General features: G+C 45.4%; 2 protein-coding genes across 2 annotated transcripts; both read right to left on the bottom strand.

Moving 5' to 3' along the window:
- Positions 1-1,139: 1,139 nt before the first annotated feature.
- Positions 1,140-5,851, bottom strand: LOC140895265 (interferon lambda-3-like). Its single transcript, XM_073304711.1, has 5 exons — positions 5,699-5,851; positions 4,567-4,644; positions 3,390-3,533; positions 2,384-2,464; positions 1,140-1,238 (listed from the first exon to the last, which is right to left on the bottom strand). The coding sequence occupies exons 1-5, from the start codon at positions 5,849-5,851 to the stop codon at positions 1,140-1,142; spliced, it is 555 nt and encodes a 184-aa protein (XP_073160812.1).
- Positions 5,852-11,333: 5,482 nt separating this feature from the next.
- LOC140895488 (interferon lambda-3-like) lies at positions 11,334-13,531 on the bottom strand. Its single transcript, XM_073305253.1, has 5 exons — positions 13,370-13,531; positions 12,850-12,927; positions 12,236-12,379; positions 11,853-11,930; positions 11,334-11,432 (listed from the first exon to the last, which is right to left on the bottom strand). Exons 1-5 carry the CDS (start codon positions 13,529-13,531, stop codon positions 11,334-11,336), a joined length of 561 nt encoding a protein of 186 aa, XP_073161354.1.
- Between the last annotated feature and the right edge of the window lie 2,221 nt (positions 13,532-15,752).

Raw genomic sequence — 15,752 nt, 5'->3', positions numbered from 1 at the left:
AATAAAAAGGAAGCAAAAAGCAATACATGTTACAATCAGGCTCCAGTTAAAACAGCAGCATTTTACTCTAGAAGAGTGTGTCACATATATTGTGATAAGTATAGGATAGTAATTATAGTCCGTGCTTTTTGCCCAATTTAAAGGCCCCATAATAGTCAGTCCTGCCACCAAGAGTTCCCCGGGATTTGCTATCGTGGGAAGATACCTATAACTTTAGACTTTTCATTATTTTAAGTATCTCTGTTATGTCCCCTCTCACCATCCAGCTAATCAATTTCTCCTCATCGGGAAGTACTTCCCTGCCTTTAATGACTTTTGCTATTTTCTGTTTTTTGGAGGTGATGAGATCAGAATATAATGCAGTCAGCAAGTAGAGGGTCAATCATCAATTTATATCATTTCAGTTTTAATTTTACATCTTCCATTTTTACATTAAATATTACAAAAATAGCCCATTTGATAAATATGCACATAAAAATGATAGATACAATAAATAACTTAAATACAAATCAGATTTGTTGAAATAAGGATCGCATCAGATGGCTTAACATTATGTCAGCCAGTAAAACAAAAATAGATTCTCGGAATCTGTCTAATACAGCAACACCTTCCATGCATCAACATTATTGCATTTTCCAGCATCTTTCTAAGACAATAATGAAATAGTCACTAGTCTGTAAATCAAACAAACGGTGGGAAAAACTAGACCTTTAAATTAAAATAAATAACAGCAACACAACATACTATTGGCAAATATTTTTGCGTAGCAATCAACCAATACAATAAATAATACTATCCTCTAGGGCCAAATTTTAATCCCACTGAAATCAATGGCCAATCTCCCATTGATTTCTGTGGGAACAGGCCTTACACTTTAGCTGCACTTAAGGAATTGGCCTACAACCAATCAGGTACTGGCAATTGGAGTCGGAGAGATCTCTTCCTGAAGATCAGCTGTATCGGAATCTTTTGTTCAGAGATCATGGGTGATGGGTATCCGTGCTAAGATGCCAAGTCAGAAAGAGCATCGTGCCTCGTTAAAATACAGTATCCTGTAGGAAGGATTCAGGGTTCCCATTCGCTGGGCTCTCCAGTGTCTGATTAGACGCATGAGGTGAGACAGTGTAAAGACTTTGTGTTTAGGTGCAGAACTCCATGTAGGCTGCGCACTTCAAGTCTTCGTTCAGAAGTCGGAAGAGATTGAAGATCACAGATGCTTCCAGGCACCCCGGAGTTTCCTGGGACAGGAGAGAGGGAGTGAACACATTGTAACAGAGAATGGCTGGCTCACACTGGGCGAGGGAAAGCTACTGCACAAAGGCCTGATGGAAGGGGGTGTATATAGATAGGGAGCACAGAGCATGCAGAAAAAGGGTGAACAGAGCAGTGTCTACACAGGGACATCCAGGAAAGCTAATCTGAACAAACTGTGTGAATTTGAAGTGGGTTAGTTAATGGCATTAGATCCCTGTGTGAACACCCTCATTCAAAATTAAAGTGGTCTTAATTTGGTTACTTTACTTCACTTCCAGAGATTGCTTTAACTCTGAATAACAGCATCCATACAGGGATTTAATGCAGTTTAACTAATCCTCTTCAAACTCACATCTTTAGTTAATTCAGATTAGTTTTCCTGGATGTCCCTGCGTAGACAAGACCTTACAAACACTCGAACCTAAGTAAATACTCATTTACACGGTGCTCTAATGTTCTGTAATTCTAAATATATAACAATGCGTGCTGTAGTCTATTACATTAAGCAGTGAGTCTGAATGAAACAAAAGGCACAAAGATCTGGGGTAACAGTCAACTTGATGGGTATTATCTTTGTCTCGATCCGATTCCTAAGAAGGCCTGGGCTTTGGCAGATCTGTACGAATGAATGATCTCTGGGCCTCTTTTCCCATTGCCCAGCCCAGCATCTCCACCTCTTCAAAGCGAACAGGAAGTTGGTGTAAAGCTCTGCCAGCAGTGTGAGGGAGGGGGGATTTCAGAGTCAGCAGCATTTTGCACAAATATAAATGATTCCACAAGGTACAAGGTACAGAGCAATGGAGGATCAGATGCCACATGTTTATTCTGCTATTTGCATCCTATGGGAGGACCCAAACTAGGCCACAAGGTAAAGGGTGTTTTCTGGATGCCTGGTCTGTTACTGTCTGACAGCAGATGTAACAACCCTTCCTGATGTGAGAGATTTACCAGCTTTTTTCTGAACTAATTCAGTCTCAGGACACCTAGACTGCTGAAGGTCCTGGACAATATACAGGACACCATCCTGCACTGGCCCCATGGGAACGGAATGGAGCTGGTGATCCAGTATGGATTTGTTCCACTAACATGTCATGAAAGTTCGTCTTGTGTGTTTGCCAAATGTACTCACCATTTTCTTGGCGGCATGGAATTTTAGGAGCCAGCTAATCAGCATCTGGGAGTGTTGATGGCCGTGAGGCTGATGTCTGGCCTGAAAAGAAAATCAATCCATGAAGCAGACTGGCACATGAGTCGAGATTTCAAGAACAGTGGCTGAGCCTCCTTCCTCTCGGTACAAGCCCAAGGCAGATCTTGGTTTGATTGAGTTTATCTAGTTCTCTACGCTTGTGGATTCCATGTTAACCTTCCATGTTCTATTAATAATACCAAGCATTTGTATGATATTGTTCTACTTCAGAAGTGTTTGAAGCATTAACTCAGGGGTTTACTGACACTGTGGGAATGGCCCTGTGTAGGGGGAGGTATGCCTTGTGCTCCCCAGAGGAGCTCTGGGAGGAACTCCACCTAGTAGAAACTGAATATGCTCTGGAGCTGAGCAGGAGTGCAGCATACTCCCTCAGTGTATGCAGCCACCCATGGGTCTGCCTCCTCCCAGTTCCTCCCCACCTCCACTGCGATGTTCTGGGGGGCACATGGAAACAACAGTAGCTGTGCGAAAGAGATCACAGTGTCTGCAGTAGAACCAAACTATAGCCCAGGAGCCGACGGTGGGGACATAGCTACTTGCACAGTAGAGAGCAGCCAGGCATCATCTGTCCCTAACTAGTTAATCAAGATAATTAGCTAATTAGATCATATATATGAGCAAGGCATACAGCAACTAAGTAATCCGGACACTTCCATTGTTAAAAATGGTGGTGGAAACCAAAGTCCACAATTACTGGCAAACAGTACCGGCTCTAGGCACCAGCAAAGCAAGCACGTGCTTGGGGCGGCATTCCAGCCAGTTGCCAGTTGCACTCTCGGAACTTGGGGCAGCAAAAAACCTGGAGCTGGCCCTGCTGGCTCAAGGATTCCTAGATCCTGGATCCACGTAAGAAATTAGTGCTGTTTGGAGTTCAATACACAACTCCCAGACACACTGTGTCAAGAGACATTTGCAATCCAGTACTCACACAGCTCTTCAAGTCCTCTCTGATGTGCCTCAGGATTTCTAATGGCTTCACAAGCTGCTCAGACAGACTGGGATCCCCAAAGTTCTCCAGCACGTCAATAACGAGGTGCAGCTCCGTCTCTACCAGGATCACTCTGTCGTGCACCTAGGGAGAGAATGTGCTGGTAAAACAGTGTGTCCAGGGGAGTTGCAGACAGGGAGATAAGGAATGTCTGTGTTAGCAGCAGGTAGGAGTAGCCTGCTTCAGGAGACTTTCCAAAGGCGTGGCCATTGGGAAGAGACCTAAGACGCAGGGGAGGTGTGAATCCACTCTGTACACAGAGCCTGCTAATCACGAACCTTTGGACTCTGTTGCTTACACCTTCCTTCCTTGGAATCCAACAACATTTTGTGCTTCAGATCAATCTCAAACCTTTTTTACGTTACTACAATCTGAAGACATAGTCGGGCAGTGCAAGTATTTTTTTATTTTTATTTTTGCTGGTGATTTGGGGAACGTTTTCTGGATCTTCAGACTGGCTGTACATTGATGTGGATATGGTTTTAGAGAACTAAAATATTCTCTTGTGGAAAACCAAGATACAGAAACTAAGGATTTCCTGCCACATGACCTGGAGCTGCGTATGTGAGGGAGGTTAACCAAGTTCAGTCTGGAAATAGTTGGTAAAGACAGGTGTGGATGAGTTGGCGGTGACAAAGCCTTTGGTTTTTGAGCACTGAGGATAAGGTTAGTATCATGCCTTGTATTAACAGGGAACAGTGATTTCAATTTGTCAGGGCTAAACTAGAGATGCTGAGATGTAAATTGTTCCCTGGCTCAATTATTTGATGCCATCTGAAGCCAGGCAATATATTGTTCTGTCTCCTGCCCCTGTTTTTCAGTGGCTTGCCTTACCATGTGCTAAATATTCTGCTGCAATATTTAAATTGATCCACAGTCTCAACATTTGTCTGGCTTCCCAGCCCTAAGGATGTACAAAATATAGATATAGAAAAAGGGCCAGATTCCAGCCTCAGATGATACCTGTGTCATTTGGGAATAAATTCCCTCTCCATGTTACTCTACAAAAGGATCACGTGAAATCAGCATCCAGCTTAGAAAGAGACAGTACTGCAACTTTGGAAAGAAGCAAGTGCTGTTTTGTAACTTTGTCTCTCTTGGCAGAGGTCTTTCTTACCGACAGCTCTTTGACTTTCCAGTTCCGGTGGAAAATCTTGGTGTTGCATTTTCGGTCTGACAACAGCATGATGTCCTCCTGGAGGCACAAAATAAGAACACAGGGAAATGTGTAAAGGAAGCAAAGCAGGGGAGAAAGTGCCAAATTCAGCCCTCAGTTACATCATATAACCCCATTCAGCCATGCAAAGGTGCAAAATCCTGGCACAATTTGACTCAACACCTCGATCCCCTAAGAATGCTGCTGTACTAGAGTCCTGGCTCTTCCCGAGAAGGTGCCAAATATGGCACAGAAGTCAACAACACGCGCTTGTCATATTGCTTTGCTGGTTTCAGGTTGTGAACTGCATTTGTGCAGGAGTTTAACTGAGAAGCGGCATCCTTTAACTCTTGACCACTCATCTGAGTGGTGCACTTCCTCCGCTTCAGCATTGGTTAACGTGGAATGTTTGCACGACTGAAAAATAAATGACTTGATCTCTCTAATGCTGCTTGATGGCATGAGATGAATTTGGGTTCCTCAGATTGTCTGTTTAAAGGACTAGACTCAGTTTTCTTTGGAAGGGAAAGATCGCCTATAGTTAAAAACTGGGTCTCATTCTCTAGGTTTGATTGTAACTCAGGACAGAGTTTGAACCCCTGTTAAAACTTTCTGAGATTTAAGATTAAGAACGGTTGACTCTGTAAGAAATCCGAGCTGGCCAGGCCCTAACCTCCTTAGACTGACTCGAATCAGGAACACCCACTTAGACAGGTTGCCCCTTCTTTCTCTCCTAGCTCCTTTCTAATAGTAAGAATGCCATTCTCCCCTTGCTATTGTCTAATCTGTGATTCTGCTTTAGATCAGTTCCCACCTTCCTGCCCTGTCCATGACTCTGCCTCTCTCTGACTCTTGCCGGAGCTGAACATTCTGAGCTTTGCCCTTTCTTAACTAAGACTGGGTGGGGGATCACCAACAAAGAAGATCCAGACAGAGAGACTTCTCTCTATTTCGTCTGCAACCCTACACCCCAAACTTACCGAAGCATATTTCATCTGCCCACAGTAATATGCCGAGAAGGCTGCGGTTGAAACTACAGCCTAGCACCCACATTGCCATTATTGCCCTACTTATGTGTCTTCTTTGCACTTACAAATCTGTCCTTGACATTCTTGAAGGTCTCCAGTTCCCAGGGTGGCAGGGACTTGTATTTTGAGAGGTGGCACGTCTTCCTCTGAGCCCCTTTGGGAAAGGCCTCCGTAGACATTGTCCATAGGGTCAGGACAAGGAGCAATTTGCAAGCCATCATTTTTTCTAATTGAATCAGAAAGGGGAAATACACACATCACTCCATTTCCAGGTTACAAGGATTATAAACTGTATTTTTGACAGTCTGACAAGGCGGGGAAAAAAGGGGTGCAGGAAGATGAGGGCTACAATCAAATATATACATTGGTGGCTTGACCCCAAAGATCACAGCTGAGCAAACTCAACTCTTCTATTCACAAATGTTTTCAGATCAGGCCCCTTAATTTACGGCCCCCAGCACTAATAATAAAAAATAAACTGGTAAGAGACTTAGAGGGACGGATAATGTTTGATCCTTACTCTTTAGAGTAGATCACAGCAGATCAGTCTAGTAAGCCCATGTGCTAGACAGACGCCCCAGACCTCGTGGCACGTACCTTGGAGCATGTTTGCTGGGAAATGGCTTTAGTCTCTTCTTCTTCCTCAGGGTTACTTGGCCTCCCTCTGGTCTGTGAATGTAGCCTCTCTTTTCCATTGCTCTTGCTTTTATACTCTTTAGGAAAAAATAAAATGAAATCTTGTTTTCCTTTTGTCGAAGGAGAAAAACCCACGCTCTAATGCGGCTGGAATCAATGGAAACCGGAAAGTGAAAGTACGGCAGGTGCATCTAGCTCATAACCCTCTGCCCTCCTGAGCTGCGTGTGCCACTACCAGGGATTCCCAGGGGAGGGAAACTCGGCATGACATCATGACCAAACGATGCAAGATTTCCCTGCCTAGAGTAGGCGAGTTCTGTTTCTAATCTTAGCATTGCCCAGTTTCCGGATTTGCTGTGTTACCGTAATGATCCACCGAGCAGCCCTTTCATTCATTTTTTCCCCCGCCCTCAGGAGTGACTCTGCGAGTCATCACTGATGAGCGAAGGGCGAAAGGACAGTGGTCTCAGTACTCTCACAATGGGCAGAGAGGGACTGTTCCCAGAAGGGAGCCTTCCCTCGCAGTCTTGATAACATCCAGGTTAAGGATCCACGTTTGTGATTTACCTGGGAAGCAAGGGCTGGGGGAAGGAAAACCTGGGAAGCACTTTTGGCGATGGTCCAGGGGGGAAGAGCCAGCCACAGGCTGTCTGAGCGCTGGGCCAGGCTGAATGGGAGTGTGGCAGGGGAGCAGGCTGGGGCTGGCAGGAGGTGAGCGGGAGTTGCAGAAATAGTGCGATACAGCCTGGGGGGAACAGCAGAGACTGGAGGGGGGAGGCACGGAGGTAGCAGCTTTCCAAGGTACTCCAGACCCAGGGCACTGGTCTAGAGAAGGACTCCTTTTTGCCGCTGGGGAGGGGCTGTGTGCTCTCAGAGGCACCGACATAAATAAGGACCGTGTGTCAAGAGGGGTTTGTAAGCAGGTAGCTTGCAACAGAGGCTCCGACAGGTGGCCAATAGGAAGACAACCCCTCACAGAGACTCCCAGTGAAAGCACCAGCAACAAGCCTGAACTGTGGCCAGTGGGACTGGGACCTAGAAGCCAATATTAATTTCCCTCCAAAAAGGGATGGCTTACCAAGGGCAGGCCGAGGCCTCGGCCTGACTCACCCCTAGGGCAAGGATACTCTGGCATTCAGCATGAGGAGTGGCTGTAGTTAGGAACTAGCACATGTATCTTTGCTTGTAACCGTTCAAACCACTGTGGTGAGGGAACTCGCACCCTTTCCTTCGTCCAGACCTCGTAAGGAATCGTTGCAGCTGAGCTGTGAGTGCATGGGCCTGTTCGGTAGAGAAGCTGGTTGACAAAGACTCTGCAGAATTCTTCTCTCTTCCGCCTTACAGCCTCTTCTGTTGTTCTTTCATACCAGTCACATCTCTGACCGTTTCTGGCTGCATCTAGTTGGGGCTGTAGATGAAATGGATCAAAGAGAAATCTAGGAGGCCATCAGATCTGATAACTGGAACGGAGGTTAACAATGAGGTGGGCCTGAGCTCAACCCTGATGCGACCTACACTTTGATGGCATATGAACTCTGAATCCAAGACTCTGTGTGAACATGGGGCTGGTGGAAGAGTTAGTGATCTTTCCTCCTTTTCTGCCTTTGACTTTTTGTTGTTTTACTAACTCTCCAGCCGTCTCTGCTGCTCAGGTAGGTGACCAGCTGTCCCAGTTCTGAGGGCCAGGCTGAGCTGATTCAACTAATACTAGAATTTATGCTGCTGTGACTAGAACCAGCTCGGCCATCTTGTTAGCTTTTTGCTGCTGTCAGTTTCAGCTGGGCCGGTGGGCATGGGCTCTCCTGGCTGCTTCATGGAACCAGGCCTGTGTAAGAGAGTGACTTGCTGGTAGGGTTGCCAACTTTGACTGGACATATTCCCAGAGGATCCATCAGATGACATCATGGGGTTAATTAAAGATTAATCTTTAATTCCTGGAGACTCCAGGAAAATCCTGGAGGGTTGGCAACACTACTTCCTGGCCAGTGCACCCCCCCTACTCATTAGGCATAGCACAGCAAGCTCATCTCTCCTTTGGGCCCCCACTGATAGCAGCTCTGGTGGTGCCATGGTCTGCTGCTTCCTGTGACATGGTCTCTGCCCGGGTAACATAGAGCCCCACCCCTTCTGGAATAAACCAAAGGTCAAACACACACTTCCCTGTCACCCTTACTTTGGGCCTTCGATCCGACGCCAGACTCGTCCATTCCACCTTCCTGAGAGGGCTGCTAGGGGGGCACAGGCCTTCCCTCGCCCTGGGTTCTGCTATCCCTGGATAGGCAGCCAAGGCCTGACTGCGCAGACTCCTTGTGACCTCCCTGGACCGCTTCCTACCTGGCCCTGTCGTGGGCCTTTGACTCAGCCTCTTGCCAGGCTCCCAGTGTCTCAGCTCTGCTCTCTCTAAGCCTCTTCCCTGGGCTCACTGCAGAGCTTCTAAGCACTTCCTGCCACCTGGCTGGTTCTGCTGCAAGGGAATTTTCTCTGTGCCCCTGGCAGGGCAGTCCCTGACCCAGCTGAGTCTTCCTACCCCTGAACCCCTCCACCAGCATAGAGAATCATGGGTGCACTCACTTCCCCCAGATTTCCTTCACTACTGACTTGGGTTATCAAATCCTTCATTGAGTTCTTCTACTTTTCTTCACTAGGCCCACATGGCTGCCATGCTGTGGCTGAGGAGGTTACTGGTCTTTGATCCTTTGATCACATGGACTGTGAATGCATAGCTTTGGTCTTTGTAAGTTATTTCTGTGGCGAACTGGCCCATCCAGTTCTGAATACCTCCAGGGCTAGTTGAGAGCTGTGTCTGGTGACTTTAACTCCGTGAGGGGTTGAAGGTGCTCGTAGGTCCCCTCTGAGATGATTGCAATGTCAGTTCCTGAGTTAATTTTAAAGTCAACAGTCTTGCCATAAATATTCACTTTCACTGTCCAAGCAGGCTCTATATCATCACAAGTGATAGATCCCAGAAAGAATGGCTCTTAATTGTCTGTAATATGAGTCAGCTCCCTGACTGCTTTGGTGCAGCAAACAGGTGCAAAATGTCTATATTTTGTGCATTTAGTACACCGTGTATCTCTGGTTGGACATGCATCATCTCTTGGACTATGACTTTTTCCACACCTTGTTGACGTAGGCAGAATCTGTCCCTGTCCCTTGTTGACGTAGGCTGAATCTGTCAGGAAGCTCTTTGGGAATAACTTTTAATATTCATGCTGCATCTGTTAACAGCTTCTAAGCTAGGTTTTGCTTTTGAAGTTCTGAGAGTTGCTCTTGGTTTCCCTGTCTCACCAGCTCTGATGGCTTTGTTACTTGAATAGCTGTGGCTCAAATTCAATCTTTCAATGGTAGCTGCTGCGAAAGGTTTTTAATCGGTTACTGCAATAACTAGCCTGTCTATTTTCATGTTTTGCATTCCCATAATCATTGTTTTCAGCCAGAGTATGCAGAACTCTTATGAAACAGTCAACATTTTCCCATGGCTCTTGAATTCTCTAGTTTTCATAAACCACTTATCTTTGATGTATAAAGAATGTATCAAAGCTAGCTAGAACGCTTGCATAGTCATGTTTGTGACTGTCTTCAGTAAAAATGAAAAGGATTTAGAGATATGCTCTGCCTGTGTCTCCACAGCATACATGAAAGAAGATACCTGCATATCTCCAGTTTCTTTATGGACCTTGGTAGCAATGTGAAATCTTGCAAAATATTGTTTCCAGCCTGTCCATTGTGAAGGTTTGTCAAAGCGGATGTTCTCTGGGGCATTGAAGAGTGGCATGTTGATGAGATCCTGCAACCTTTCTTGCTGTGTTCCTTCTGTCTGCAACCTTTCTTGCTGTTTTCCTTCTGTTTCTGTTTTTAGTTTACTCCTGACAACAAGTCATGTTCTCCTGTACCAGCTATGTGGTCAGGACTCCCCAGGGAACATTTGTCTAGCTCTAATGGTAATGCCAAAAGGAAGGAGAAAGACAAGATTCACAGCTCTCTTTGGCCTTTAGTTGCCCGTTTGGAAATGCAGTGAGGGTGATCCAAAAGCAAGCAGCTTTGCAATGCAAGAGGGAGGCACTGTTGGCTAGAGGCTAGAGTGTAAGACTGGCTCTCAACATCCTTGGCTCTGCCACTGGCCTGCTGAGTGATCTGAACAAGTCACTTTGCCTCTCTGTGCCTTAGTTCCCCATCTGTAAAATCAGGAATAATGAGAAGGACTTCCTTTGTAAAGCACTGTGGGATCTACTGCTGCACAGCACTCTGCAGGAGCTGGGTATTATTACTACAGTGCACCCAATTTTCTGTTAACAAAATGCTTTTAATTGAAAGACAGGAATGCCAAGGCCTGGGAAAACAATTTTATTGGTTCACAATTATAAATAAAAAGGCATAATCTTAGTAATAGATAAATACATAAATAATAAATAGCTGATCCATAATAAAGAACACTTTGGTTCAAGTCTGGAAGTTATACAAATCAATTACCCTTCTTAGTCAGGTTATAATACATAAAGAAGCAGCAAGATAAAAATATACTCTGTATAAATACATCTGCCGAGGATATTTACAGTAAGAATGCATTTCCTGAGGTTGTTTCTAAGAGATCTGAAGCTGTGACTAGTGTGTAAATCCTAGAACTGGAGTGCGTTGTTTTGTTGTTTTAAATTAAAGCTTATGAAATGTTTCCAATATTTTTGGATCTGTCCCCTTGGCTAAAATGCATTCATATAGTGACAATACAATTACATTCAATAAATAATATCCCCAGAGGCCAAATCCTATTGAAGTCCTAAATTCCAACTGTGATGAAAAATGGTCCTATAATTAATCTTCTGTAAGGAGTCTAGAGTGCTGCACCAGCTGGAAGTTGGAGCTATCTGGAGGCCAACTGTTGTGTAATTCTTTGGTATAAAAGGATGGAATCAGTTTGCTTGGGGACCTATGATCAGAAGCCAGAGGGAGAAGATGAATGTTCCTGGTTGACACATGTCTTCTCCCAATATGTATGCAGTGCTCTCAGGCTAGGGACTCTCCGGTCTCTAAGTAGATGTGGACACGGGCACTGCAGAGACCAGATGGCTACACACAGAGCTCCCTGTAGGCTGCGCATCTCAAGTCTTCGTTCAGCAGTCGGAAAAGATTGAGGATCACAGATGCTTCCAGGCAGCCAGGTGTTTCCTGGGAAATGAGAGACTATTTACAACAGGAAGTGTGAATGCGGCTAAATTAAAGCCACCATTCTTAAAAACGAAGAGATAATAAGGATAGAAATCTCCCTGCTTCACCCCTCCTCCCGCATTTCCTAAAAAGCCTGATTTATTGCAGAAGGTCAATATCCCTGGTGGTATAATCTTCTTACAGGCGGTGCTCGAAAGAGATAGTCACTGTAGCAGCAGACACAACAGGGTTTTTTTTATTGAGATCTGCTACATTTGTGCACAACTACAGTTCTGGGATTATTGAAACAGGCTGGACAAGGCACCAGAGAATAGATTGTAGAAATCTGCCCTGGTCTCTGGGATGGGAACCTAGTAGGCTTGTTCCTTCTCTAATTTGTATGGAAGTTCCCTTTCCTCATTGTCTCGACTGACTACTCACCGTCTCTTTGCTCTCATGGAAATTTTGGAGCCAATTGTTCAGCCTCCTGGAGTGTCGATGAGAATGAGTTTCTCTGGTCTGAAAACAAAATTGATACAGACTGGTTGGTGCCCAGAGATTTCAGCCGACAGTGGACCAAAGCCCTTTCTCTCCAGGCGCAGAGCAGTTGTTGCCCTGACATAGTCTAGGCGGCTACCCTTGTGCATATCATATCAACTACCCCCCTCTTTCAATGTCCTATGTAAGGATGGGCCCAAAGCAAGGGCCACATGCGAGTATTTGTGGGTACAAGGTAAAGCAACCCATTTGGGAAATTCCTAAGGGTTCTCCTTGAAGAGATTCACATCTGGCACTGAAAGAGAAATCTGTCACTGAATACTCACGCAGCCCCTCAGGTCCCCTCTGATTTGTGTCAGGATTTCTAGAGGCCTTGAGAGCAGCTTGGACAGACTGGTGTCCTCAATGTTCTCCAGCACGTTAATGGTAAAGTCCAGCTCCTTCTCTACCAGGATGACTCTATCGTGCTCCTGGGGAGAGAAACTCGTAGGTAAGACAGTGTCTGTGGGAGAAATATACACAGCTGTGCAGATACAGGACTAGAAATTCCCATGCGTAGGGGTGGTTAGACTAGGTTGAAACAGGAGATTTTCCGAAGCCACTCAGGGCTTTATTGATTTGTCAGTAAATGAAATATTGAAATCACTCTGGACTGCAAACAGCTTCATCTCCACATGCCTTTCTTGACACCAGTTTATAGCCAGTGAGAAGACACCTGAACTGAAGGTGAGGGGTGACCCTTATTTACACTGAGAAAGAGCCACAGTCAGATCGGACATGCTCCTGACTCAATCAGTGACTTCCAAGTCAGTGGTCAGAGTGCCACGTGTCAGATTAGCATAGGGCTAAGTGAGATCAGATTCAGAGGGGGCACATGTGAGGAGAGAAGCATCTGCTAGCATGTGACCTTCTTGTACCCCTTGACTGAGATTTTTCGTACCGACAGCTCTTGGACTTCCCAGTTCCGGTGGAAAATCCTGGTGCTGCATTTTCGGTCTGACAACAGCATCATGTCCTCCTGGAGGCAGAAGGAAAGAACAGAGACCCATATGTATGTAGGAGCAGGAACAAACCTGTACTAGTTCTTCCCTCAGTTCTATCCATGCAATCCCAGTGGTGATGCAGGGAGAAGAGATGCTGGTATCAGATGTCTCCCTTGTATCTCTCGGGCTGGTATCCTCAAGGGATATGACAGAGATACTTATGACGAACTTTAAACTGTGCTTTGTCGTCCTACTCCAGTGAGGAGAGGACCTGGGTTCAGCAGACGCTGTGCTAGAGCCCTGGAGCTTGCCAGCAGGGTGCTAGAGCTGGGAGAAATGTAAAACCAAATCCTTCTTGATAATTGGTTTTGAGCTTCTTCCCTGAGTCCAAAGGGACACGCAGAGAGGGCTGCTCTTCAGATTACAGCCCAGGGCTCACCGTGCTGTTATTGCCCAGGGTGTGTTCTTCACACTTACAAATTTGTCCTTGGCTTTCTTGAAGGCCTCCAGTTCCCGAGGTGGCAGGGACTTGTATTTTGTGAGGTGGCATTTTGTCCTCTCAGCGCCTTTGGGAAAGGCCTCTGTAGTCATCGTCCAGATGGCCAGAGCAAAGAGAACTTTGTAGCCTACGTTCACCATTTTCCCTAACGGAGACAGAACGGGAGAGATACAGGACTGACATGCCAGGTTGCCTGGCTTACCAGCCAGCGGGTTGGATGGTGTCTCATAAACTAGGCCTGCACTGGAGACAAACCTAGCTCTAAATTTTCTTTTTACTGTTTCTTAAAACATTGTTAAAGCTACTGCAGGAGGCAGCTGGGGACACATCAGAATCAGTGAAATGCCCAGCTGAGTTCTGTGGCTTCCTATAGGGGACTGGGAAGTAAAAGAATTGTTACCATTTCTCATGTCTTCCTCAAGCCAACCAGTTCATTTGATTGGCTGTTAAATTAAACAGCTGACAGACATGACAGTTTTCAGAAAAAGAAGAAAACAGCATATTGAGATTCATCAGAATTATCAGTTCTTTTCAGACCACCCTTCAGACGTCAGCTGTTGTAAATACTTGTACACTGTGTAGTCAAAAAATGAAGTAGCTAGTCAGTGGAGCAGGATACGTCATCCTATAGCATTTGTTACAAATTGATCCTACTGCTTTTAGTACAGCAAAGTGTGAACTAATCCTAATTTTATGCAAATATATATCTGCCACTTGCCAAATAGTTCTGATCAATAATTTTCAGGCTACTGACTGTCTATTTGCAATTTGATAGTCATTGTATATTTTGTTGCTGGGCTCCTAAATCCCCTAAATTCATGACATTGTTTCTGCTCCATAATTTGATGACTGAACTATTTTTAATCCATGCACATTTTTGTATGAAATGTCATTTGTCAAAGTTTTGGCGGTAGGCAAACACTTTTCACGAGTACCCAACAATTCTCCAGACACAAAACGAAAGCATGCTAGAAATCATAGCAACTTGAACTCCCATTTTCTCCAGGAAACTATTCATGAATCAGAGCGGTTTTTGTTTAAATATTCAGGTGTAACGCCCTTTGCTTGTACAACATTCATTCCTTGCTGTCTACCATAGAGCACAACAGAAGCCCTCAATAAAGAGAAATTGTGTCGTAAGGAGAGGCTGCAGGCGAGTCACCCTTACCTTGCCGTGTATTTGCTGGGACGTTGCTTTAGTTGCCTCTTGTGTCTCCGGGCTGCTTTGCCTCTCTCTTGGCTCTGAATGTGGTTTTTCTTCTCCATTGCTCTTGCTTTTATACCAAAAGGCTCTTTCTGGTTAAGAAAAATTACATGAAACCTCATTTTGCTTTAGTCTAGGGCAGAAAAACCCAGCTCTGCTGTCACCCAGCAAAGAGCAGCTAAGTGTTTGGAAAGGGAAAGCAAAAGTGAGGCAGTTATTACAGGTGAGCTCGAGTACTGAGGGATTTCCAGGTGAAGAAAACACTGTGACGTCACAAGTGAACTATGCAGGAGTTCCCTGCCTAGAGTAGGTGTGTATGTAGACGTGGCCTTTGCTGAATTGCAAAGCCCTTTGGGGTCCAGCGTAGAGAAGAATCTCAGCCCCTTTTGTTTTTAAAGTCCTCTTCCTTGCAGATATAGCCTCGAAAATGTAAAGTGAGCAGGTGGGTTGGAACCTGCTCACCAATCTCCTGCAGATCCTGGTTACTCACAGCAAACCAGGACTGGCCTTTAATGTCTAGACACATCACAGATGTGCACTGAGGACTACAGTAAAGGCCGACATGCAGTAATTTCGGGCTGGGTGGGTATTCGTTTATCTATCCCATCTGTTTTACTTTTCACCACAAAAGCCAAGAACATACGGTCTCTGTGGAGGTCTTCTGTACTCTAGCATTACCAGTTAGCTGCAGTAGCATTTATTCCACTCGTGCACAGAGGCCCCAGTCAGGATCAGGGCCTTTGTACACAAAATAAAGGCAGTCCCCTCGATAAGTTTACAGTCTAAATGGAGCCTTGGCACAATGGGATTGTTGAACACACGTGAGGGGGAGAGACAAGGATGGCAGTAATAGGAGCAAAGCTTTGCTTGGATTAATGAAGAGTACATGTTTGAGTGTCTCCTTTCCTAGGCGCAGCTCTTTGCAGTCCTCCGCTTCCCCCACCTGCCATCCCTAGACCTCATGCTGTTCTCGTATGTGTGTTATCATCTGTTTCCAGCCTTTTGTTCTGATCTTTCTGCTGTAGAAAATGCCTGTATTCTACTGTCGTTTCCTTGCCTCGGTCAAGGCTGATCTCCATTATTCAGACATAGTCTGAGGAATAGAGCCAGACAACTTTTAAAGTAACAGATCTCATGCTCCCTTGCCTCATTTAAAT

The sequence above is a fragment of the Lepidochelys kempii genome, chromosome 11 (genome assembly GCF_965140265.1).
Source record: "Lepidochelys kempii isolate rLepKem1 chromosome 11, rLepKem1.hap2, whole genome shotgun sequence".
In the NCBI taxonomy this organism is placed as follows: Eukaryota; Metazoa; Chordata; order Testudines; family Cheloniidae; genus Lepidochelys; species Lepidochelys kempii.
Note: the sequence above shows the minus strand (reverse complement) of the source record. Positions and strands in the feature narration are given on the sequence as shown.